The following is a 27,152-nucleotide window of genomic DNA, read 5'->3' on the forward strand; positions in this document are numbered from 1 at the left end:
TGATAAGAGAAATTATATAGTAATAGGATTTTATGTGCAAAATTGGGTAAAGCTTAAAACCCGTTAAAGTTATTTTATAGTAAAATGTTGTTGTTGTATATTAATGCCATGATATCATATTGCTAAATAATTTCTCAATCAGGTTTGTAGGAATGGCCAACTCACCAAATCACCAAGAAGAAGAAACTCAAACCCAAGACCAAGAACTAAACCAAGATACCACTATGATGAACCGACTTGCTCCGCTTTTGCAACAACCAGTAGCCCTAAAGTTGGAAACTTCAAACATTTTTAGTCTGTGCATCCCCCAGAGTTCTTAGGTTTTCCCGACCCTATAAAAGTTCAGTCGTGGTTAAGAGAAATGGAGAAAGCGTTTGAATTAGCAGAATTTAAGGATGAAAGGAAAGCACAGTATGTGAATTATTACCTTAAGGACGAGGCAAGTTTCTGGTGGAAATCTTCAAAGGCTTTACTTGAAGGAAATGACTTATCATGGGAAAAGTTTACTGAGATGTTTCTGGAGAAGTACTTGCCCACTTATATGCAAGACCAGTTAGAGATGAAGTTTTTGGATCTTAAACAAGAAGATACATCAGTGGCAGAATATGAAGTAAAATTTTCAGAGTTATCTAGGTTTGTACCTGAGTATGTGAATACGGAGGTGAAGAAGGCCAAAAGGTTCCAACAGGGACTTAGGCCATGGATACGGAGTCAAGTGGTACTGTTGGAGATCAAGAATTATGCCTCCTTGGTGTAGAAGGCAATGATAGTGGAAGGGGAGCGAGAAGCTGCAAAAAGAGAGAATGAAGGTAGGAAAAGGAAGTTTGAGAACACAGAACAGGAACAAGGAAGTTCGAAGTTTAGAGGGAAGTTTTGCAAGAATGGTGGAGGTCAGAATCAAAAGTTTCAGAAGTTTAAACCCGGGAATGGAGCTCAAAAGAATCATTTCCAGAAGTCAGGACATCCGGGAAAGGATAGTAGACCTCAGATTCAAGAGTGTAAAGTTTTTGGGAAGAGACACCCATGAAGATGTAACAAGCTAGATGTGACCTATTTTAGGTGTAATTAAAAAGGGCATTATTCGTTGGAGTGCCCAAGTGGAGCAAGGAAGCCAAAATTTACCTATTCTAAGTATGGAAAGGTGGGCCATATGGCTGAAAGCTACAAGGAGCCTGTTCAAAAGGCAGGTGTTCTTAGGATTGCTGGACCACCGCTTATCCCAGCACCAACAGCTCAACCCAGAGCTAGAACCTTCAACATGACAATGAAAGATGTTTTACAGGATGTGGATGTGATGGAAGGTATGCTCGTTATAAACTCAGTAGAAGTTAAAGTATTAATGGATTCTGGATCAACTAAATCATTTATTGTAGAAAGTATTCTTCATAGAATAAAATGTGATGAGTACCCTCTTGAACCCAATTTGAGTATAGAAGTAGCAAATTAAAAGAGAGTTACTGCTAATAGAATTTGTCCCAATTGCGATTTGATTATAGAAAGTCGGCACTTTTCTGCTAACTTAATTCCTTTTAAGTTAGGAGAATTCGACGTTATATTAGGAATGGATTGGTTGTCAAACCACGAGGCACAAATTGAGTGTAAAAGTAAGAAGGTGAAGTTAAAGACCAAGGATGGTGTTGAAGTGGTATACAAGGAAAAAAGATAAGAGAAGAAGTTTCTAACGACTATTCAGATGAGGAGATTGTTACATCAAGGATGTGAGACTTATTTGGCTCATGTCAAAGATATAGAGAAAGAATTTGTAAGGATTGATGATATTCCAGTAGTAAGAGATTTTCCCGATGTGTTTCTAGATGAACTACTTGGACTACCTCCAGATCGAGAGATCAGGTTTACGATTGATTTGGCTCCTGGAATGGAACCAGAATCGAAATCACCTTATCGAATGGCGCCAGTTGAGATGAAGGAAATTAGCAACGCAATTGCAAGAACTGTTGGACAAAGGAGTAATACGCCCAAGTGTATCCACGTGGGGTGCACTAGTGTTATTTGTGAAGAAGAAAGATGGAAGCATGAGGTTGTGCATTGACTATCGTGAATTGAATAAGTTGACGATCAAGAATAAGTACCCTTTACCATGAATCGACGACTTGTTTGATCAGTTAAAAGGAGCTACTTTTTTTTTCCTAGATTGATTTAAGATATGGGTATCATCAGTTGAAGATTAAATCGGAAGATATATCGTAGACGGCGTTTCGAACGAGATATGGACACTATGAGTTTTTGGTAATGGCGTTTGGTTTGGCGAACAAGCCAGCCGCATTTATGGATCTTATGAATAGGGTGTTCAAGCAGTATTTGGATAAGTTTGTTATAGTATTTATCGACGATATTTTTATATACTCCAAGACGGAGGAAGACCATATGGAGCATTTGAGGATTTCGGTAGAGATTTTGAGAAAAGAGAAGTTACATGCCAAGTTTTCAAAGTGCGAGTTTTGGTTGAAGGAAGTTCAGTTTCTTGGACGTGTACTAAATAGTGAAGGAATTAAAGTAGACCCAGCCAAGATAGAAGCTGTGATGAATTGGAAAAGGACCAAGACTCCTACGGAGGTCAGAAGTTTTCTGGGATTAGTAGGATACTATAGAAGATTTGTGCAAGATTTCTCTAAGATTGTTGTTCCATTCACTAAGTTGACAAGGAAGAATGAGAAGTTTGTGTGGATAGATAAATGTGAAGAAAGTTTTCAAGAGTTGAAGAAGAGATTGGTAACCGTCCCAGTCTTTGTGTTACCAGATGAAAAAGGAGAGTTTGTGATCTTTAACGATGCTTCGTATAAAGGGTTAAAATGTGTGTTAATGCAACACAGGAAAGTAATAGCATATGCGTCAAGGCAACTAAAGTTGCATGAACAGAAGTATCCCACGCATGATTTGGAATTGGTAGCGATTGTGTTTGCTCTTAAAATTTGGAGGCATTACTTATATGGAGAAAAGTGTGAGATCTATACGAATCATAAGAGTTTAAAGTATATTTATTACTCAGAAGGAGTTGAATATGAGACAAAGGAGGTGGTTAGAATTGATCAAAGATTACGACTGTATGATAAGTTTGTTAGATATATTTGAGATGTCATGTCTAATATGATTTGTGTTTAGTTTTCAGAACTTAACAACATGACAAATCAGGACTTACTGAAATCAGGACTTACTGGAAGTCAGAACTTAATATCAGAACTTAAGGTTATATCAGAACTTAAGTGCGGGAAGACTTTCAGTTAAAAAATGAAGCTGATTTACAGGAGAAGATCGAAACTAAAATAAAAGAAGATATGCATGGAAAGAGTTAGAGGACTAGAAGACTTGTAGAAGATATTTAATTGATATATTTTAGGAGACTGAATTGTATTCCATATCAATTAGAATATATCTTGTATCTGTATACTATATGAACACAGACTTAGGGTTTACACTGTAAGTGTTATCATTATCGAGAAGATTATACATTGTAACCTAGTAGCTCTTAGTGATATTTGTTCATCACTGAGAGAGAACAACAGTTCATAATGTAATAGAGTTTATTGAATATACTAGATATTTATTACATACTTGTGTTAAATCGATTTAATTGTATAAACACTGTATTCAACCCCCTTCTACAGTGTTGTATGACCTAACAATTGGTATCCGAGTTTTTCTATTAACACACATACTGTAAAGATCCAAACAATCATGTCTGAAGAAGCACAAACTCCAACCAAGCCCACTAAAACTCAAGAAACTCAAAACACTCAAACCCACAGTTGATATGAGACTATTAGGGTTCCCATACCGAGACCTTCTGAGTATCCCATATGGAAAGTGAAGATGACTATGTTTTTGGAAGGTACAGATCCAGAATACCCTGTGTTAGATATATTTGAGATGTCATGTCTAATATGATTCATGTTTAGTTTTCAGATCTTAACAAACAGGACATATCAGGACTTACTTAAATCATGACTTACTGGAAGTCAGAACTTAATATCAGAACTTAAGGTCATATCAGAACTTAAGTGCGGGAAGACTTTCATATAAGGAAGGAAGCTGATTTATAGTAGAAGATCGAGACTAAAACAAAAGAAGATATGCATGGAAAGAGTTAGAAGACTGAAAGACTTGTTGAAGATATCTAATTGATATATTTTAAGAGATAGAATTGTATTCCATATCAATTAGAAGTTATCTTGTAACTATGTACTATATAAACACAGACTTAGGGTTTACACTAGATGTGTTATCATTATCGAGAAGATTATACATTGTAATCTAACAGCTCTTAGTGATATTTGTTCATTACTCAGTGAGAACAACAGTTCTTATTGTAACATAGTTTATTCCATATACTTGATCTTTGTTACATACTTGTGTTAAATCAATTTGATTGTATAAACACTGTATTTAAACCCCTTCTATAGTGTTGTGTGACCTAACAATTGGTATCAGAGCTTATCTACTTAACACACATACAGTAAAGATCCAAACAATCATGTCTGAAGTAGCACAAACTCCAACCAAGCTTACCAAAACTGAAGAAACTCAAAAGACTCAAACCCATAGTCGATATGAGACTATTAGGGTTCCCATACTGAGACTTTCTGAGTATCCCATATGGAAAGTGAAGATGGCTATGTTTCCGGAAGCTACAGATCCAGAATACCTTGACAAAATTAATGGACCACATAAGCCTACCAAGCTCTCTGTTGTAGTTGCTGATCAACCAGCAAAGACCATACCAAAGGAGAAAGGTGAGTACACAGCGAAAGATATCTCATCTATTGCCAAGGAAGCAAGGGTAAGGGATTTGCTGTATAGTGCCATTGATAATGTCATGTCTATTGCAAAGAAGAAATATGCTATGGTTATAGTGGATGAGTTCATAAGGTACACTTGGGTGTATTTCTTGCACAAGAAGAATGAAACTGCATTTACTCTAACTGATCATGTCAGACAGCTGGATAAGTTTGTCAAAGATTCTGTTAAAATAATAAGAAGTGATAATGGCACTGAGTTCAAGAATTCAATCATGGAAGAGTTCTGCAAAGAGCATGGAATCAAACAAGAATTTTCTGCACCCGGAACTCCACAGCAAAATGGAGTTGTAGAAAGAAAGAACAGGACTCTCATTGAAGCTGCACGAACTATGCTTGATGAAGCAAAGCTACTAACCTACTATTGGGCTGAAGCTGTGCAGACTGCTTGTTTTACACAGAATGCTACACTCATAAACAAGCATGGAAAAACACCATATGAGATGGTGAAGAAAAAGAATCCAAATCTTAAATACTTTCATGAATTTAGATGTAAGTGTTTTGTTCTCAAGACTCAACCTGAACAGCTGTCAAAATTTGACCTAAAAGCTGATGAAAGAATTTTTGTTGGATATCCACTTTCCACAAAAGCCTTCAGAGTCTACAATTTAAGAACAAGAGTTGTCATGGAATCTATCAATGTATCTTTTGATGATAAGAAGATTACTGGACTTGATGATTTCAATGATCATGATCAACTGAGATTTGAAAATGAAGATTTAAATTCCGATTCTGTAAATTCCGATGTCTTAAACTCCTGATCCTGTAAGTTTTGACGGGTTAAGTTCTGATGTAATTGAAATTATGATACCAACTCCAAAGGAAAATGCACCTGTCCAGGGGGAGCAAGCTGAAGATCCTACCACAACTCAAGACTCTCAAGAAGCATCAGAACCTGTCACTGGCTCTTCTAGTTCTGATTCATCAAATTCTGATGAGCCAAATTGTGATAATTCTGGAAACTCCGATTCTTCAAATCCTGAAGGATCTAACTCTAATTCTGAAGTCTCAGAGAGCATAAATACAGGGAGAGCATCAGAAAATGCTGATGGAGATAGCATGAATCATGGGGGAGGATCCAGTTCTAGAAATCAACTTCCATCTGCAAGGAAGTGGACCAAATTACATACACCAGACTTAATAATTGGAGATCCTGAAGCAGGTGTCAGAACTAGAACTGCAACATCAAATTAATGTCTTTATCATTCTTTTCTATCTCAGACTGAACCAAAGAAAGTGGAAGAAGCTCTTCAAGATGTTGATTGGGTGCAAGCAATGCAAGAAGAGTTAAATGAATTTGAAAGAAATAAATTCTGGACCCTAGTGCCAAGACCAAAGAACAGATCTATTGTTGGCACAAAATGGGTGTTCAGAAACAATATTAACAGTGATGTCATAATTATAAGGAACAAAGCAAGGCATGTTGCTAAGGGTTACTCTCAACATGAGGGTATTGATTATGATGAAACATTTGCACCAGTTGCTTGATTGGAAGCCATACGAATATTTTTGGCTTATGCTGCTCACAAAAAGTTTAAAGTCTTTCAAATGCATGTGAAAAGTGCTTTTCTCAATGGAGGATTGGAAGAATAGGTGTATGTTGAACAACCTCCAGGCTTTGTAGATTCAAAATTTCCAAATCATGTCTACAGGCTTGACAAAGCACTTTATGGCCTTAAGCAAGCTCCAAGAGCATGGTATGAGACTTTAGCTCAATTCCTTCTGGAAAGTGGATTTCACAGAGGTACAATTGATAAAACACTGTTCTACCTCAACCATGGAAAGGACTTACTTTTGGTACAGATATATGTTGATGATATCATATTTAGTTCTACAAATGCCAAACTCTGTGAAAGGTTTGCAAAGCTAATCCAGTCAAGATATCAAATGAGTATGATGGGAGGACTTAGTTATTTTCTGGGACTTCAAGTCAAGCAAAATGAAGAAGGTACTTTTATCTATCAATCCAAGTACACCAGAAATTTACTGAAAAAATTTGGAATACAAGACTGTTCAACTGCATCCACTCCCATGGTCACTGCAACCAGGTTAGATAAAGATACTGCTTCATCAGTAGATATTACTAACTACAGAGGTATGATTGGATCATTACTCTATTTAACTGCTAGTAGACCTAATATCATGTATGCTACCTATCTTTGTGCAAAATTTAAGGCTGATCCAAGAGAACCTCATTTAATAGCTGTGAAAAGAATTTTCAAGTACCTCAAGGGTACAGCTGATCTAGGATTGTGGTATCCTAGAGAATCATATTTTAAGCTAATAGGTTACTCAGATGCAGGTTTTGTAGGATGCAAAATAGACAGGAAAAGCACAAGTGGAAGCTACCAATTTCTTGGAGGCAGATTGGTTTCTTGGTTTAGCAAGAAACATAAGTCAATTTCCATATCAACTGCAGTAGCAGAATATATTGCTGCAGGATGCTGTTGTGCACAGATTCTTTGGATGAAGAATCAGTTACTGGATTATGGGTTAGAATTTTCTAAAATACCTATTTACTGTGATAATCAAAGTGCTATTGCTATGACAGGTAATCCAGTTCAACGCTCAATGACAAAGCACATCAGCATTAGGTACCATTTCATAAGGGAATATATGAGGGAAGGTACAGTGGAATTGTATTTTATTCCAACTGATCAACAACTAGCAGATATCTTCACAAAACCACTATGTGAAGCTACTTTTACAAGACTGGTAAATGAACTTGGAATGGTTTCAGGTTCTTTCTCTAAATCTGCTTAGTTTTTTGTTCTCATGCATCAGACTTTATGATCAGTGTTTACAGATTGTCTTATCTTCATGTAATCTGTATTTAAATTAAAATACATTAAATGCTGATTGTTATTTGATGTGGATCTATATACTCTGATAGTGATTTGAATGTTCTGTGACTATTCAATCCAATGAGGATTACTGTGCTAGATGCTGACCTAGTAGTCTTTAACATACTAGAAATCCCATGTTTGATTAGTTGTTTATGTGGAAATTCATTAACACAAGGAAATTTTGATTTTGAGCTTAGTCAAATTTACTTTGTGTATCTTATTACTAAGTCACAAACTAGATTCTTGCTTCTTATCTGTCAAATTCTGATGTCAGTAAATCTTAAGAATAAACTAAATGTTGATAAACCTCACTTATCTAAAGAAAAGAAAAGAAAAGAAAAGAAAATTAAAGTCAGGTACTCCTTTGAGATCTAGAGTAAATATGTGGAATGGAAGACCCAAGTGCATTGCTGGTATTAAGTAATATGCACTAGAAAAGCAAATAAATCTTTCTTGGTGACTTTTCATATTCTCTGATTACTGGAGAAATACTCTGATAATAGCATAAATTCTGATAGCAATTGTGACTCATTTACACTGAGAAGCCACTATGAAAAAGAATTCTAAAATATACATAAAATGAGCACAAACAGTTGAGGTGGACTCATGCACAAATTTATCCTATAATAGACTTCATTATTAATGACAGATTTTAAGCACTTTTCTTAGTTATGCCTTATTTCTAAGATATACTGAAGTTTATCAGACTTTAATCTTTATCTGATATTTTTCTAATGCAAACACTCTTACTCCATATGAATGATGAAAATTACTGTGGTGATTAAGTTGTTTTTGACAAACAATTAAGTGTCATTTATATAAATTCTGAGGACAAGTTCTGATGGAAGCTCTGATGATTAAACTCTAAAGAAACAATTCAGTATTTGTATGAAGAATCACAGAAAAAGACATTCACTTTTTGAGTACAGAAGCCATGTTCTGATGACTGTTAAAATCTGATAATAGTCAAGTTCTGATATTAAATTCTGATGGAAACTCTGATGCTTACGTGGCATTGTTTTTTTACTTGACTTATTTGTGACAAATACTGTAACGGTCATATTTAATCAGAATATAATTAGGTGAGATAAAAATAGTCATAATCATTTGGGTTAGTGGTAAACGTGTTTGTCTTGAAAAACTGCATGTCCACAGTAATTGTTACTTATTTCCCGTGCCCATTAACTCCTGCTTTAACTATTGATTGTTCACATATTGCCTAAATCATTACACGTTAGTCAAAAGAGACGCTCATTAAGTTAACTCTACACTTAATCATTAATCAGTCCTCTAGTCCCTTGATATTCCATTGGCTATTTAACCGACATTTCATCTCAGACATATCATCTTCTATTCTCACACAAAATCATTCTCTCTCTTTTAATTCTCACTATTTTCCTCCTTCAAAAAATGGTTCTTGTAAACATGTTTATGAACTATGAAAACTTCAACGTTGAGTTCAGTTGTGGTGACTGGGAATAGGAATGGCACGTCACTGCCATTCCTGATGAGATATGGAACTTGGTTCCACAAGAGGTTCAGATAAATCTCTTGTTCTTTGAGATGGACTATCAACTCCATCTTGATCACTTGGAAGAAGAACGGAGATAGGCTCTTCTTCATTAAGAACAGATCATCCATCTTGCAGTGCTAGTTGTCAGCAGCAGGAGGAACTAATCGATAGCTTTCCTTCTTAGACTAAGGCTGTTAATGTTCACCATCTTAGACTAGGATTATCTTGTAATCTTTTGCATGTAATCTAAAAATTTCATAAAATGTACTCTTTTGATATTTTAATGAAATTTCTTTTGATTGCAAGATTTAGTCTTTGTTTATCTCGCATTATGTGCATGTGAATGTTCTCATTGAAGCCTGTTAATCTTTACTTCATCTACTTGAACTGTATTTCTTGATGAATGTTTTGATTAAAATTGTGGTTACTAATAATTTGTAATGATTTGACAAACAAATGTTGAATTTGAATCGACATATCCTGACCTACACTTGAGAAAGTAGAAGCAATTGAGAAAGCTCGGGAGAAGTAACAGGCCCAAATCTCTGAGGTCCTGGCTAATCAAGCTTCTCAACAGGCTCAATTGGATGAGATCCAATCTTCAGTTGAACTTCTTCTCTCACTCCTACTATCAGATGATGCCAAAAAGGGGGAGAAGATAGTTAAGTACAAATGCTCTAATGATCAAATACTGAAGAAGAAAGATGATGAAGCTGATGACCAAGGAAACCCTAGCAAGGGTAGAGGTCAAGTACAAGATAAAGAACAAAGCAGCAAGGTTTCTTTAAGGAAACTAATTACTGATGCAAGCAAATCTTCTATTCAAAAGAAGACAAGTTCCGAAGCTGCTAAAACTTAAAATATGATAGCAAGTACTGAAAATCAAAATCTGATATCAAGTTCTGATGAGCAAAGTCTGATGACAAAGCCTGATGTTCTGATACAAGGTGGAAATCAAGATTCTCAAAAGTTCATGCAAACTCTGAAGCTCAAGGGAAAGCAGACTGCTGTCTACTACAAGGATCCCAAGATTCAGACACTTGATGAGGAAATTGCTAGAAGATTGTTTCTAAAGCATAATCCAGGAATGGATTTAGAAAATCTCAAGGAGGAAGAAGATAGATTTAAAGCTGAAAAGAAAAATCTAAAGCCAAAAGCTTCTGTTGTAAATAAACCTCCAAGGCCTAAGGAAAAAGGCATTGTGATCAAGGAGAAGTCAAATACTGAGGCATCAAAGCCCAAGACTAGATCACAGATTGAGATTGATCCCAAAGACAAAGGGAAAGGAAAAATTGATAAACCAACCAAGCCACTGGAGATGAAAAATCCTCAAATTCTGATGAAACCAGTGTGGAAAATGGTTCTAGTTACTGATAATATTCTTGCTGAAGATAAAGATGTTCAAACTCTGAAAAGAAAGAAGATTTCTGAAGAATCAAAGACAACCTCTGACAAGGCTTAAGTTGTTCAGAGTGAAGAACAACAAGCTATAACAGAAATAGCAAGTTCCGATAAAATCATCAAGACATCAACCTCTGACAATGCTCAAGTTGATTTAGACAAGATGAAAGTAGCTGACAAAAAGAAACTTCTGTGGAAAAATGTCAAACCATCAGATCCAAAGAAAAGCCAATTGTTATCTGATTTCATGACTATTGGATTGAAAGCCAGAGAAGCAAGAGACAGAGCTGGACTAGGTTCTGATGAAGCTAAGATTAAAACAGGAGTTGAAGTGCTTACTAGAGTTCCATTTATATTGACTGACAGACCTCTTGAAGATGTTACACAGAAACACCTTGATAAGGTTATCTCTATTCAAGTGGTACTGGATGCTCATGACAAACACAATGTCAAGGAAAATTTGATTCAATTTCTTGAAGATGGAAGGACATATCAAATGTCAGAATCAGATGTGTTAAACAAATCACTGAAAGAACTTCAATTCCTTCATTACCTTTTAGAGGTAAAGTTTGATATTACCAGGAGATGGTCAAATTTCATATTGAAGACCATCAGAGATAAAGCAAGAATTTATGGTTCAAGAGTTACAGAATTCATTCCAAATATTATTGAAGATGATGGAAGTGAGATTCCAATGAAGAAGAATTTTACTAAGCTTGAAGTGTTTCTGAAAGGGAAATGTCTATGCTACAATGAAGATTCTTCTCATCCTAGGGTAATAAGACTAAATGATGGTTTAGAAAGAAACCATATCTCTGCTTTAAGGATTGCAATCTACCAAATTGGAAGTCAGAATGAAGAGATGAAGCAAGTCAAGACTACACTCTCTCAAGTCCTGAGAATTAAAGAAGAAAAGCTGATATCAAACTTTGTCAAGAATCATTATGGATTCTGATTGACTCGGTGAGATTGGTAAAAGCTACAAGGACTGTAATTTGTAGTTAGTTATCTAGTTAAACTCTTATTTGCATTTGTACTTAAATGTTTTTGACAACAGCAAATCTATTAACTTGTATATTTTGCATAATTTACAAGTTGGGGGAGATTGTTAGATATATTTGAGATATCATGTCTAATATGATTCATGTTTAGTTTTCAGATCTTAACAAACAGGACATATCAGGACTTACTGAAATCAGGACTTGATGGAAGTCAGAACTTAATATCAGAACTTAAGGTCATATCAAAACTTAAGTGCGGGAAGACTTTCATATAAGGAAGGAAGCTGATTTACAGTAGAAGATCGAGACTAAAACAAAAGAAGATATGCATGGAAAGAGTTAGAAGATTTGAAGACTTGTTGAAGATATCTGATTGATATATTTTAGGAGACAGAATTGTATTCCATATCAATTAGAAGTTATCTTGTAACTGTGTAATATATAAACACAGACTTAGGGTTTACACTAGATGTGTTATCATTATCGAGAAGATTATACATTGTAACCTAGCAGCTCTTAGTGATATTTGTTCATTACTGAGAGAGAACAATAGTTCTTATTGTAACAGAGTTTATTCAATATACTTGATGTTTGTTACATACTTGTGTTAAATTGATTTGATTGTATAAACACTGTATTCAACCCCCTTCTACAGTATTGTGTGACCTAACACCTTGATAGGATTAATGAAGGACCATACAAGCCTACCAAGCTCTCTGTTGCAGTTGCTGATCAACCAGTAAAGTCCATACTAAAGGAGAAAGGTGATTACACAGCTGAAGACATCTCATCTATTGCCAAGGATGTAAAGGTAAGGCATTTACTGCATAGTGTCATTGATAATGTCATGTCAAACAGGGTAATTAATTGCAGGACTGTAAAGGAGATATGGGATGCTTTAGAGAAAAGATGCCAGGGAACTGATGCAATCAAAAAGAACAGGAGGACTATACTCACTCAAGAGTATTAGCACTTTGACTCAAAAGCTGATGAGTCATTAACTGATTTATATGATAGGTTTGCGAAACTCTTGAATGATCTGTCACTGGTGGACATGGAATATGATCTTGAAGATTCAAATCTAAAATTCCTTGTAGCTCTTCCTAAAAATTGGGATTTGAAGTCTACTACCATAAGAGACAACTATTATCTTACTGAAACTACTCTTGATGAAATTTATGGTATGCTCAAGACTCATGAACTTAAGATGGATCAAAGGAGCAAGAGGCATGGAAAAAAGTAAAGGACAGTTGCTCTTAAAGCTGAGGAGAAATCTCCTAAAGTGGTTTCCTCAAAGAGGGGCAAAGGAAAGGCTCTCATCATAAAGTCTTATTCAGAGTCATCATATTCTGATGATGATGATTCAGAAACTGAAAGTTTACCTGGAATGGATGTTGATGTAGAGATGATGCAACTGTGTGCTCTTATGGTGAAGGGTATCATAAAGATAGCCTACATGAAATTCAGAAAGGGAAAGAAGTTTTCCAGGAAAAGTGGAAGTTCTGATAAGAAAGGGTTCAGAAAGTCTGAAGGCAAAGGAGGAAAGTCTGACAGAGGAGATAACTCAAATGTCAAATGCTACAATTGTTGTGAAAGAGGCCACATATCTCCTGACTGCAAGAATGGAAAAAGTGACAAAGGCAAGGCACTTGTCACAAAGAAGAAAAGATGGACAGACACTTCAGATTCTGAAAAAGAGGTGAACTATGCCTTGATGGCAAATGCTGAAAGCAATCCTGAAACTGCTGAATTGAAGGTACCTAAAACAACTTATGCTTTTCATACTGATGATATTACTGAGTTGAGATTATATCTTAAAACCATGTTCATTAGCTATAGAGATCAGACTTCAATATGTGAAAGACTAACATCTGAAAATCTTGCTTTTAAAAAGAGAAATGACTATTTAGAAAAGGAGTTAGTTTTTCTTCATCAAACTGAGAAAGAAAGAGATGATGCTTTGTATGTTAGAGATAAAGTGTTAAAATTGAACGAATCTCTAAAAGCTGACTTAGAAAAGGAAAAAGAGATTATCAGAACTTGGACTAACTCTGGTAGAACAAGTCCGAATTTACTAAGTAGTGGAAACTGGAAAGAGGGCTTAGGTTATGGAGATGATAAAAGTGAGAAAGGAACTGTGCAAATTGAGCCAACTGTTGTTAAACAGACTGCTAAGCCAAAGGTAAATCCTGTTAAGTTCGTAGCAAAAACTGTAAAGTCTAATTCTGAAAAGATGAAAGAGTCTAGGACAGAAGTCAAAGAAAAGTCAACTTCTGAAAAATTAAAACAGGATAAACCAACTGAAGTAAACATAGGCTTAATGACAAAGAAGCAGCTTAAGCATAAGCTGAAAGAGATTAGAACTGTGAAAAAGGTAAAGAAAGCTAGGAAAAATAGGAATGGAAAGGAAGGTGTGAAGAAAACCAATAATTATATTCCTGTTCCTAATGCTCCTAGAAAGAAATATTATAATTGTGGAAACTCTAACCATTTTGCTTCTTTTTGCAGGAAAAATAAAGATATAAACTCTTTACCTCCTAAATCAGGAGTTAAGAGTCAGTCTGTTAGGTTTAAACCACAAAATCCTTGTTTTCATTGTGGTAGTTTATGGCATTCCATTTATACTTGTAAGGAATATCATAGTCTGTACTATGATTATTATCAAATAAAACCTTCTTTAAAGAAAGTTAGTATTATTCCTTCTAGTATAAAGTCTGATGCAAAGTCTGATATAAATTCTGATAAATAGCATGTTAGCATAAACTCTAAAATCAAATTCGCTGCAAATGATAACAGACTTAAAAAGGCCAAAGAATCCAAGCAAGTTTGGGTCCTTAAAACTAACCAATGGTGGTCTTTGTGATTGGAGGGCAACAGGAAAAATATCCTAGTGCTGGACAGTGGATGTTCAGGACATATGACTGGAAATAAAGCCCTGCTATCAGACTTTGTGGAGAAAGATGGCCCATGAGTTTCTTATGGAGATGGCAACATGGGAAAAACTCTAGGATATGGCAATATCAATCTTGGGAATGTCATCATTGAAAAAGTAGCTCTAGTCTCAGGACTTAAATACAATCTGCTGAGTGTTAGTCAAATCTGTTGATCATTGAAAAAGTAGCTCTAGAAAATCTTCTTTCAAGAGCAAAAGTGAGTCATCAATTTTTGAGCTTTATCACCTACTGCATGTTGATCTATTTGGTCCAATCAATGTCATGTCTATTGCAAAGAAGAAATATGCTATGGTTATAGTAGATGAGTTCACAAGATACACTTGGGTGTATTTCTTACCCAAGAAGAATGAAACTGCATCTACTCTAACTAATCATGTCAACAGCTGGATAAAATGGTCAAAGATTCTGTTCAAATAAAAAGAAGTGATAATGGCACTGAGTTCAAGAATTCAATCATGGAAGAGTTTTGCAAAGAGCATGGAATCAAACAGGAATTTTCTTCACCTGGAACTCCATAGCAAAATGGAGTTGTAGAAAGAAAGAACAGGACTCTCATTGAAGCTGCACGAACTATGCTTGATAAAGCAAAGCTACCAACCTAATTTTGGGCTGAAGCTGTACAGACTGCTTGTTTTACACATAATGCCACACTAATAAACAAGCATGGAAAAACACCATATGAGATGGTGAAGAAAAAGAAGCCAAATCTGAAATACTTTCATGTATTTGGATGTAAGTGTTTTATTCTTAAGACTCATGCTGAATAGCTGTCAAAATTTGATTTAAAAGCTGATGAAGGAATTTTCGTTGGATATCCACTTTCCACAAAAGCCTTCAGAGTCTACAATTTTAGAACAAGGGTTGTCATGGAATCTATCAATGTATCTTTTGATGATAAGAAGATTATTGGACTTGAAGATTTCAATGATCATGATCAGCTGAGATTTGAAAATGAAGATTTAAATTCCGATTCTGTAAATTCTGATGACCTAAATCCTGATCCTGTAAGTTCTAACGGGTTAAGTTCTGATGTCATTGAAACTGTGGTAACTACTTCAAGGGAAAATGCACCTGTCCAGGGGGGCAAGCTGAAGATCCTACCATAACTCAAGACTCTCAAGAAATATCAGAACCTGTCATTGGCTCTTCAAGTTCTGATTCATCAAGTTCTGATGAGCCAAATTCTGATAATTCTAAAAGCTCTGATTCTTCAAATCCTGAAGGTTCCAACTCAAATTCTGAAGTCTCATAGAGCATAACAACAGGGGGAGCATCAGAAAATGCTGATGGAGATATCATTGATCATGGGGGAGGATCCAGTTCTAGAGAACAACTTACATCTGCAACAGGTGTCAGAACTAGAACTGACACCTGACTTAATAATTGGAGATCCTGAAGCAGGTGTCAGAACTAGAACTGCAATATCAAATGAATGTCTCTATCATTCTTTTCTATCTCAGACTGAACCAAAGAAAGTGGAAGAAGCTCTTCAAGATGTTGATTGGGTGTAAGCAATGCAGGAAGAGTTAAATGAATTTGAAAGAAATAAAGTCTGGACCCTATTTCCAAGACCAAAGAACAGATCAATTGTTGGCACGAAATGGGTGTTTAGAAACAAAACCGACAGTGATGGCATAATTACAAGAAACAAAGCAAGGCTGGTTACTAAAGGCTACTCTCAACATGAGGGTATTGATTATGATGAAACATTTGCACCGGTTGCTAGATTGGAAGCCATAAGAATCTTTTTGGCTTATGCTGCTCACAAAAAGTTTAAAGTCTTTCAAATGGATGTGAAAAGTGCTTTTCTCAATGGAGAATTGGAAGAAGAGGTATATGTTGAACAACCTCCAGGTTTTGTAAATTCAAAATTTCCAAATCATGTCTACAGGCTTGATAAAGCACTTTATGGCCTTAAGCAAGCTCCAAGAGCATGGTATGAGACTTTAGCTCAATTCCTTCTGGAAAGTGGATTTCACAGAGGTACAATTGATAAAACACTATTCTACCTCAACCATGAAAAGGACTTACTATTGGTACAGATATATGTTGATGATATCATATTTGGTTCAACAAATGCCAAACTATATGAAAGGTTTGTAAAGCTAATACAGTCAAGATATCAAATGAGTTTGATGGGAGAACTTAGCTATTTTCTGGGACTTCAAGTCAAGCAAAATGAAGAAGGTACTTTTATCAATCAATCCAAGTACACAGGAAATTTACTGAAGAAATTTGGAATACAAGATTGTTCAACTGCATCCACTCCCATGGCCACTGCAACCAAGTTAGATAAAGATACTGGTTCATCAGTAGATATTACTAACTACAGAGGTATGATTGGCTCTTTACTCTATTTAACTGCAAGTAGACCTCATACCATGTATGCTACCTGTCTTTGTGCAAGATTTCAGGCTGATCCAAGAGAACCTCATCTTATAGCCGTGAAAAGAATTTTCAAGTACCTCAAGGGTACAGCTGATCTAGGATTGTGGTATCCTAAAGAATTAGACTTTAAGCTAATAGGTTACTCAGATGCAGATTTTCCACAATGTAAAATAGACAGGAAAAAAACTAGTGGAACCTGCCAATTTATTGGAGGCAGATTGGTTTCTTGGTTTAGCAAGAAACAGAAATCAATTTCCACATCAACTGCAGAAGCAGAATATATTGATGAAGAAACTGTTGTGCACGGATTCTTTGGATAAAAAATCAGTTACTGGACTATGGGTTAGAATTTTCTAAAATACATATTCACTGCGATAATCAAAGTATTATTTCTACGACAGGTAATCCAGTACAACACTCAATGAAAAAGCACATCAGCATTAGGTACCATTTCATAAGGGAACATGTGATGGAAGGTATAGTGGAATTACATTTTGTTCCAACAGATCAACAACTAGCAGATATCTTCACAAAACCACTATGTGAAGCTACTTTTACAAGACTGGTAAATAAACTTGGAATGGTTTCAGGTTCTTTCTCTAAATCTGCTTAGTTTTTGTTCTCATGCATCAGACTTTATGATCAGTGTTTACAGATTGTCTTATATTCATGTAATTTGTGCTTAAATTGTGATACATTAAATGTTGATTATTATCTGATGCGGATCTATATACTCTGATAGTGATTTGAATGTTCTGTGACTATTCAATCCAATGAGAATTACCGTGCTAGATGCTGATGTAGTAGTCTTTAACATACTAGAAATCCCATGTTTGAATTAGTTGTTTATGTGGAAATTCATTAACACGAGCAAATTCTGATTTTGAGCTTAGTCAAATTTACTGTGTGTATCTTATTACTAAGTCACAAACTAGATTCTTGCTTCTTATCTATCAAATTATGATGTCAGTAAATCTTAAAGATGAACCACATGCTTGATAAGCCTCACTTATCTGAAGAAAATAAAAGAAAAAGAAATTGAAGTCAGGTACTCCTTTGAGATCTAGAGTAAATATGTGGAAGGAAAGATCCAAGTGCATTACTGGTATTAAATTATATGCATTAAAAAAGAAAATAAATTTTTCTTGGTGACTTTTCACATATCTGATTACTGGAGAAATACTCTAATAATAGCATAAATTCTGATAGCAGTTGTGACTCACTTACACTGAGAAGCCACTGTAAAAAAAGGAATTTCAAAAGATGCATAAAATGAGCACAAACAGTTGAGGTGGACTCTTGCATAAATTTATTCTATAGTAGACTTCATTATTAATGACAGATTTTAAGCACTTTTCTTAGTTATGCCTTATTTCTAAGATATACTGAAGTTTATCAGACTTTAATCTTTATCTGATATTCTGCTAATGCACATACTATCACTCCATATGAATGATGAAAATTACTGTGGTGATTAAGTTGTTTTAGATAAACAGTTTAGTGTCATATGCATAAATCTTGAGGATAAGTTCTGATGGGAGTTCTGATGATTAAACTCTGAAGAAACAAGTCAGTATTTATATGAAGAATCACAGTAACAAACATTCACTTTTTGAGTACAGAAGCCATGTTCTGATGACCGTTAAATTCTGATGTTAGTCAAGTTCTGATGTAAATCCTGATGGAAACTCTGATGCTTACGTGGCATTATTTATTTACTTGACTTATTTATGGTAAATACTGAAACATTCATATTTTATCAGAATATAATTAGGTGAGATAAAAACAGTCATAATCATTTGGTTAAGTGGGAAACGTGTTTATCTTGAAAAACTGCATGTGCACATTAATTACTGCTTAGTTTTCATGCCCACTAACTCCTGCTCTAACTTTTTACTGACTATTCACATGTTGCCAGGTGTAAATTGTCTACCATGCTTCAAAAATATAGTTGTTATCACATGGGCTGTATAAATAAGAGAGTTAAAAGATTTTCTAATCTTTTACGTACTTTTCTTATTCTCTCATCTCTCTTATTTTCTCTCACCCACTAATATTCTCTGAAGCTATTTTTCATAGACGCATTTATCAAACACCTTGCAAACACACTTTTTGTCATTTGATTTTTCACGTAAATGGCGCCAAAAGACATTGTTTTCAATGGAGCAAGTGTGAAGCTCCATCAGAACTTCACTTCATTCAGGACTTCCTTGATAACTCTGAGATTGGGTATGCTTTGACCCAATCAGAAGCAATCTCTGGAACTCAAGTGCTGGAGTTTTGGAGAAGTGGCATGTATAATGATGGTGGTGCTCATGGGTCCGCAAGTATTATCTTTTCAACAGGGGAGGATGAGCATGTAGTGACTTGGCTACAGTTCGACAGGGTTTACATTTGCCAGAAAACTGTGTCTACAGTTCAACAGTTGAGGAGCCAGCTCTTCAACAGATGATGGCCAATCTGGGGTATGAAAAGACTTTGGCAAAGCTGGGTCAATTGAAGAGACCTCACGTAAGGAGGGAATGGAGTTTCTTCTTTGACTGCATCACAAAGGCCTTTGCCAACAAATGTTCTAATTTTGATGCAATCCCAATTCTCAGTCAACAAATCGAGTATGCTCTCATTAATCAAACTCATTTTGATTATGCAAGTGCTATTTTAGGATTTATTGGGGATAGGATGAGAGAAGATAGATGTAATATCTGGGATATATCGTGTAATTATTTTTGCTAATAAATAATTATTATGATTGTTCAGTATTTATTCTGTGAATTATTTGTTAACTGTTAAATGTGTTTGGATGTTTAAAAATAATATTAATTGAGTATTTTAATTTTTATATGTCTAAAATAAAATATAGATAATTGTCATATCTTCCCATTAATTTTTATGTTGATTTATGATTTTATAGGAAATATATGGACTTTATAAAATCTTTTTTCGAGTATTTAAAAACTATTTTATACAATCGGGAACCAGCCGACGTCATCGGTTTTTACGTTTTTATAATCCGAAACTCTTTCGAGAACTCCTTCCTAACCTAATTGCAATATTCTGAGCATTTTCCATGTTTCGACTTTTTCGATCCGGCGTACGGTTTGTCCTGCGGGGGTCTCAGCGCAACATTTTCGATACATTATTCGTTTCGGTAAATCAATAAAACTCGTATTTTCGATAAACGAGATCTTTTTATTAAACTATCACAATTATCACCTCGTAATACGTGTAACCAGGCGCTGAGACCAAGACCGCAGTACAAATTGTACTGGTTTGGATAATTATCTCGAAAATCGGTACCGTTTGGATCAGTTTTTATAAGTAAACGTACCATTTTGTATCTGGAATGATCCAACGGGATACTAATTTTCCGTAATTATAAATAGCCTTTACCGTATTTTATTTCGTATCAAAAATCATTTGCAGACAGTAATTACATAATTTTCCAGAGAAAATTTATATATTCATAAACCTTTCTGAAAATCAAACCAACAATCGGAGGTGTTACCGGAATCCGTTTGGAAAGCTCGAGTACTCAAAACGAAGGTCTTGAGGTGTACTATCAGAATCTGTGTTCCATATCACTGCAGAATCAAATGTGTATTTTCTGGAAATTTATTTATTTTTGAATTATTTTGATTAAAAATATGAATTTTTGTTCGGATGATTGTTTGGATGATTTGATACTTGCATGTTGTAAAACTTGTTTTCCTGATGATTTTCATATGTCATATGACTGATTTGGAGTTCAATAACATGTTCAAAATTGAGTTTAATCTTTGAATTTTAAAATTAGGGTTTATAACCCGTATGAATGTTCTTAATTGAAATTTAGGGCTTTTTGATATAAGGATTATTAGCTGTTGTATTATAGTGGGTTTTGTTCCTTATGAAATTTGCAATCGATTGGTATATAGCTCGTTAACAGAGGATGTGTGAATCGAAGGGAGTTGTCTTTTGAAAGTTCGCTGGTGTTCTTCATTTCCCGACCATTTTCCGGCCAATCCCGTAATAGGTTATATGTTTTGATTATATGTATATGTTCCTGGTGATCTGTACTCCAATTCTGGAGAGTTTGGTGACCTGAGGTGGCCGGAATCATGTTCTCCGGCCACACTCCGGTGAGTCGACAGAGGGGGCTGCAAAATTGCAAACAGGCCCCTGAACTTTTGAAGAAGATACATATTAGTCCCTGAGGTATCCAGAAGTTTCAAAAACTGGATTCCTTTATTAAAATTATTTAAAAATCATATTTTCTATTTATTTTAATTATAAAAATTTGTTTTTAATTTCTGAAAATTCCAAAAATTATTATTTTAATTCCAAAAATTATTTTTAATTCAAAAATAAATCTGAATTAATTAGTTAATTAATTTCAGTTAATATTTAATTGATTAATTGGTCAATTAATTCGATTATTAATTGATTAATTGATTTAATTAATTATTAATTGATTTTAATTAATTATTTAATTAGATTTAATTATTTAAAAATGATTTAAAAATTCCGAAAAATAGTTTTGAGCTTTAAAATATTATTTTAAATTGTTCTCAAGGCTCGATAATTATTATAAAATTGTTTTGAAGCCAGATTTGGCCAACCGAACCGTGTTTATTACTTTGAAATTAATCCAATCCACTAGAATTATTTATCTTGTTCTTGTGTATCAATCTAGCGGATTAAAATCCCTAGAACTTAATCTCAAATCGCATTTAGCATTTGATCTTTTAATTGCAAAAATAGAAAAAGTTCATGTCAAATTTATTCTAGATTTGTAATAATTGATTTGAGATTAATCCCTTGTAACCGATACCGTAGTTGTAACACCTTTCAAGTTTAATAAAAGTTTTATTTAACTTGAATTTTGTTTCACATTTTTATTCCGCATTTTATTCGATTAAACGGTATTGTTTGCATTCAACCCCCCCTTTTTATTAAACTTGAATTTTGTTTCACATTTTTATTCCGCATTTTATTCGATTAAACGGTATTGTTTGCATTCAACCCCCCTTCTACAAACAAATTGGGACCTAACAGATAGACTATCAGAGTTCTTGATCAAACATGAATTTACTAGAGGGACAATTGATAAGACTATATTCTACAAAAAGTATGGTGATGATATTATCCTAGTTCAAATCTTTGTGGATGATATCTTTTTTGGTTCTACTAATGAAAAGTTATGTCAAAGTTTTTCAAGACTCATGCAGAGTGAATATGAGATGAGCATGATGATAGGCTTAGTTACTTCCTTGGCCTTAAATTTAGTCAAAGAATTGATGGCATCTTCATCAGTCAAACCAAGTATGTTAAAGATTTATTGAAGAAGTTTAGAATGGTTGACTGTTCACCTGCATCTACACCAATGTCTATAGCTACAAAGTTGGATGAAGATAAGAAAATAAAAAGTATAGACATATCTGGATATAGAGGAATGATAGGATCTTTGCTATACTTTATAAAATCTTTTTTCGAGTATTTAAAAACTATTTTATACAATCAGGAACCAGCCGACGTCATCGGTTTTTACGTTTTTATAATCCGAAACTCTTTCGAGAACTCCTTCCTAACTTAATTGCAATATTCTGAGCATTTTCCATGTTTCGACTTTTTCGATCCGGCGTACGGTTTGTCCTGCGGGGGTCTCAGCGCAACATTTTCGATACATTATTCGTTTCGGTAAATCAATAAAACTCGTATTTTCGATAAACGAGATCTTTTTATTAAACTATCACAATTATCACCTCGTAATACGTGTAACCAGGCGCTGAGACCAAGACCGCAGTACAAATTGTACTGGTTTGGATAATTATCTCGAAAATCGGTACCGTTTGGATCAGTTTTTATAAGTAAACGTACCATTTTGTATCTGGAATGATCCAACGGGATACTAATTTTCCGTAATTATAAATAGCCTTTACCGTATTTTATTTCGTATCAAAAATCATTTGCAGACAGTAATTACATAATTTTCCAGAGAAAATTTATATATTCATAAACCTTTCTGAAAATCAAACCAACAATCGGAGGTGTTACCGGAATCCGTTTGGAAAGCTCGAGTACTCAAAACGAAGGTCTTGAGGTGTACTATCAGAATCTGTGTTCCATATCACTGCAGAATCAAATGTGTATTTTCTGGAAATTTATTTATTTTTGAATTATTTTGATTAAAAATATGAATTTTTGTTCGGATGATTGTTTGGATGATTTGATACTTGCATGTTGTAAAACTTGTTTTCCTGATGATTTTCATATGTCATATGACTGATTTGGAGTTCAATAACATGTTCAAAATTGAGTTTAATCTTTGAATTTTAAAATTAGGGTTTATAACCCGTATGAATGTTCTTAATTGAAATTTAGGGCTTTTTGATATAAGGATTATTAGCTGTTGTATTATAGTGGGTTTTGTTCCTTATGAAATTTGCAATCGATTGGTATATAGCTCGTTAACAGAGGATGTGTGAATCGAAGGGAGTTGTCTTTTGAAAGTTCGCTGGTGTTCTTCATTTCCCGACCATTTTCCGGCCAATCCCGTAATAGGTTATATGTTTTGATTATATGTATATGTTCCTGGTGATCTGTACTCCAATTCTGGAGAGTTTGGTGACCTGAGGTGGTCGGAATCATGTTCTCCGGCCACACTCCGGTGAGTCGACAGAGGGGGCTGCAAAATTACAAACAGGCCCCTGAACTTTTGAAGAAGATACATATTAGTCCCTGAGGTTTCCAGAAGTTTCAAAAACTGGATTCCTTTATTAAAATTATTTAAAAATCATATTTTCTATTTATTTTAATTATAAAAATTTGTTTTTAATTTCTGAAAATTCCAAAAATTATTATTTTAATTCCAAAAATTATTTTTAATTCAAAAATAAATCTGAATTAATTAGTTAATTAATTTCAGTTAATATTTAATTGATTAATTGGTCAATTAATTCGATTATTAATTGATTAATTGATTTAATTAATTATTAATTGATTTTAATTAATTATTTAATTAGATTTAATTATTTAAAAATGATTTAAAAATTCCGAAAAATAGTTTTGAGCTTTAAAATATTATTTTAAATTGTTCTCAAGGCTCGATAATTATTATAAAATTGTTTTGAAGCCAGATTTGGCCAACCGAACCGTGTTTATTACTTTGAAATTAATCCAACGACCCGTTTTAATTCCGAAAAATGTTTTAAAAATCATTTTAAATACCCGAAAGCCTGTTTTTGACCCGAGACTCCTTTATAAATGATATATCATTGATTGTTTGACGTTTTATATGCTATATATAACTTGTTGATTGACTGTCGGTTTATATGTTCGGTGTTTACTTGTTTATAGCGTAACTTTTAATCCGTTAATCAGATTTGGGTAAAACGAAGGGTAGATAGAAGTGTATTTCGAATAGATACGTATGAGTTGAATATTGATAGATGCTTATGATATGTGAGCAGAAGAGGCAAGGCATAGGAAGGGGAAACAGATAGTCGAGGAGTAGACGATTGTAATTGGAAGTTAGTGCAGTATAGCAAGCTAGTACCAGGCAAGTGTTCTGAACTTTCTCGAGATATATTGTAGTTGATTGATAGTCCTGTTTTATATTGCAAGTGCTTTGAAGCATTGAACCCTAAACCCTGATTCCAGTTATTGATTTTGAGCCATAAACCTTATTCTTTCTAAACCATTGATTGTTGTACACCCAGATACGAACCACAAATATACGATACTACTCCGCAAATATATACAAACTAAACACCAAACACTGAATCGAATTACATACATACTCAAACCATTGTATCTTATGATTTGAAAGACCAATTCCTGGTAACCCTGGAACATTGATTCCTTTATCATCCAGTTCGTTCATTACCTAACAGCCAAGCTTTGAAATTGCCATATTGATCCTTTGTGAAGGTTGAAACCATTTCATTACCGAACATCCAATGTTGTTTATGATTCTGTTTATTGCTTTACATTGTTTATTCTATTATTATGTTAGAATTGGATTGTTTTATAAAATTGTGGACCAGATTCGTGGTCAGACCGTATAAATGGTCAAGTTAGGCCAATGTGTGCCTTGGATCCAGTAGTTAGAGCAGTGTTTTGTGCTTCGCTCGGGGTATGTGCATGACTGATCAGCAGCCTAACCTTGGTTTTTAAAATGAAAATATAATATCCAATTCTAAATCATAATTCATTGTTCACTTGATATCATAACCCTTTTCACTTGATGATCATTATTCTCAGTTCTGTCTTTGTGACTTGCTGAGCTAGTTAGCTCATTTGTGTAATGCTGTTTATGTTTTTTCCAGTTAAGAAGGAACCAGTTGGTAGCGAGGATCCCCAGTCCAGCGCGAGAGCTAGGGGTTCAGGTTGTTCGAGTTAAGCTAGTAGGCATCTTTTGAGATAATTTAAGTTTGTAAAAGTTTGTAATAATGTTTAATACTCAGTTTTAAGTTTGAATAATTGGGATTTGGACGGTTTATAATATAAGTGTGTGTTTGGCTTGTGTGCATACTTTAACCTGTTGCGGTCCGTGGTAGTTGGTAAGTAGGGTCACTGCATATTATTATTATTGTCTTTATTATTGTTATAAGCATGTTATAATTAAGGTGTGTGTGTGGACCCCAAACTTCTGACCCGGGTTTGGAGGGCGCTACAATAGAAATACAGTTTACTTTGCTAGATTCTGTCAGCTTATTTATAGTTTTTGTTGCTCTGATGCACCCCAACTAGCAAATGAGTTAATTGAACCATTTAAACTTGCTAAGAGAGCCTTTACTGACTTATTATCTACTGATAATAAGAAGACTGTTTTGAGAACCCTTCAAATTCCTACATTTGTCAAACAAGTCTTGGTAAATTCTAATCCAGCCACCTATGCTGCCTTATATCCTGATGTCCAACCAACCCAATCTCCATCAGCACCTCCCACAACTACACAACCAACCACCTCTCAACCTCAACCAACTCAACCTACCATCAAAACTTACTTCCAACCATCAGCTCAATCTTCACAACAACAACCATCTGCTAAAGCATCAAGACCCAAACCTTCTAAGAGGGCAAAGTCTGTTCCTCAACCTCCATCAAAGAGAAGGAAGATGATTCTCAGGGATGAAACTGATAGTGAAGAGGAAGCACATGTTCATGCATCAGAACATGTGACTGTTGAAGCTGAAACTGTGGTTTTTCAGAAAGAAATATAAGCTGAAGGGTCAACCCAACAGATAAATGCTGAAGCTGAGGGTTCAGGTAATTTGAAGAGAAAGAGAACTGCTAGTTCTGATGCTCAAGCAACTCCTTCACTATCAAGGAGATTGAAGAAAATGAGGGCTAGGAGGCATTTGGCTAAGCCTCCATAAGAAGATATTGAAAAAGCTAAGGAAGGGGATCAGGAATCTATGATCTCAAAAGAGCCAATTGTCATTGAATACCTTCCAGAAACAAAAGACATTATTCCTGATATAGTGCTCACCCCTCCTATCTCTCCAATAAAAGCAACAGATGATGCTGAAGAACAAGCAACAAGTTTTGAAACAGATATTCATAATCTGAATATTCCTACTGTTCTTTATCCGGAAGCTCCTACGGTAGCTCATACATCTCCAACTCATTCTCCAATCTTAAATGCTGAGATACCATCCACACCAGTTCTTGATCATGAACCTGAAGATCAGAATTTAGATGAGGTAGTTCCAGAATCTCCCATTGCGTCACATACACTTGTCTTATCAGAGAATGATGAGTCTTCTTCCAGTACTGGAGATAGTGTTTCTGTTGATACTCCAGCTCCCATTCTAGGAAAGGAGGCACTTATTAAGAAGTTTGTTTAGCAAGCTTCTCCTATTCCTTGAGAAGATACTCACAGAGGTATGGAGTGGACCAAGAAGTGGAATGAAACTGATTTCATTCCAAGCTCCAATGTACTGACAGACCATATTGGAAAAGCTGATGAGTTGCTCACAAATTCTGATTTCAAGACACAACTCAAAGTCACAACTCTGTCTACCAAAAATCTTCAAGGTCTACACTCTGCTACTCAAGAAAAGGTTGACAAGCTTCTTGAAAAAGCTGAAAACCTAGATATGGAGACCAAGCTTGATAAAAAGAGGTTTATCAGACCTATTTCTGAAAAGGTTGAAGCCATTGAGAAGATGCAAGAGAAGCAACAGGCTCAAATTACTGAGGTCCTACAAAATCAAGCTTCTCAAAAAGCTCAATTGGATGAAATCTAATCTTCA

The 27,152-nt window shown here is 34.8% G+C and overlaps 1 protein-coding gene across 1 annotated transcript in view; it reads left to right on the forward strand.

The window, feature by feature from the left end:
• The first annotated feature begins 361 nt into the window (after positions 1–361).
• LOC141707237 (glycosyltransferase BC10-like) overlaps positions 362–27,152 on the forward strand; it is a 70,512-nt gene continuing 43,721 nt past the window's right edge. Inside the window, exon 1 of the mRNA XM_074510286.1 lies at positions 362–610. Coding sequence (XP_074366387.1) covers positions 362–610 — 249 coding nt within the window. The remainder of the gene's footprint in view (positions 611–27,152) is intronic.

The sequence above is a fragment of the Apium graveolens genome, chromosome 1 (genome assembly GCF_009905375.1).
Source record: "Apium graveolens cultivar Ventura chromosome 1, ASM990537v1, whole genome shotgun sequence".
Lineage (NCBI taxonomy): Eukaryota > Viridiplantae > Streptophyta > Magnoliopsida > Apiales > Apiaceae > Apium > Apium graveolens.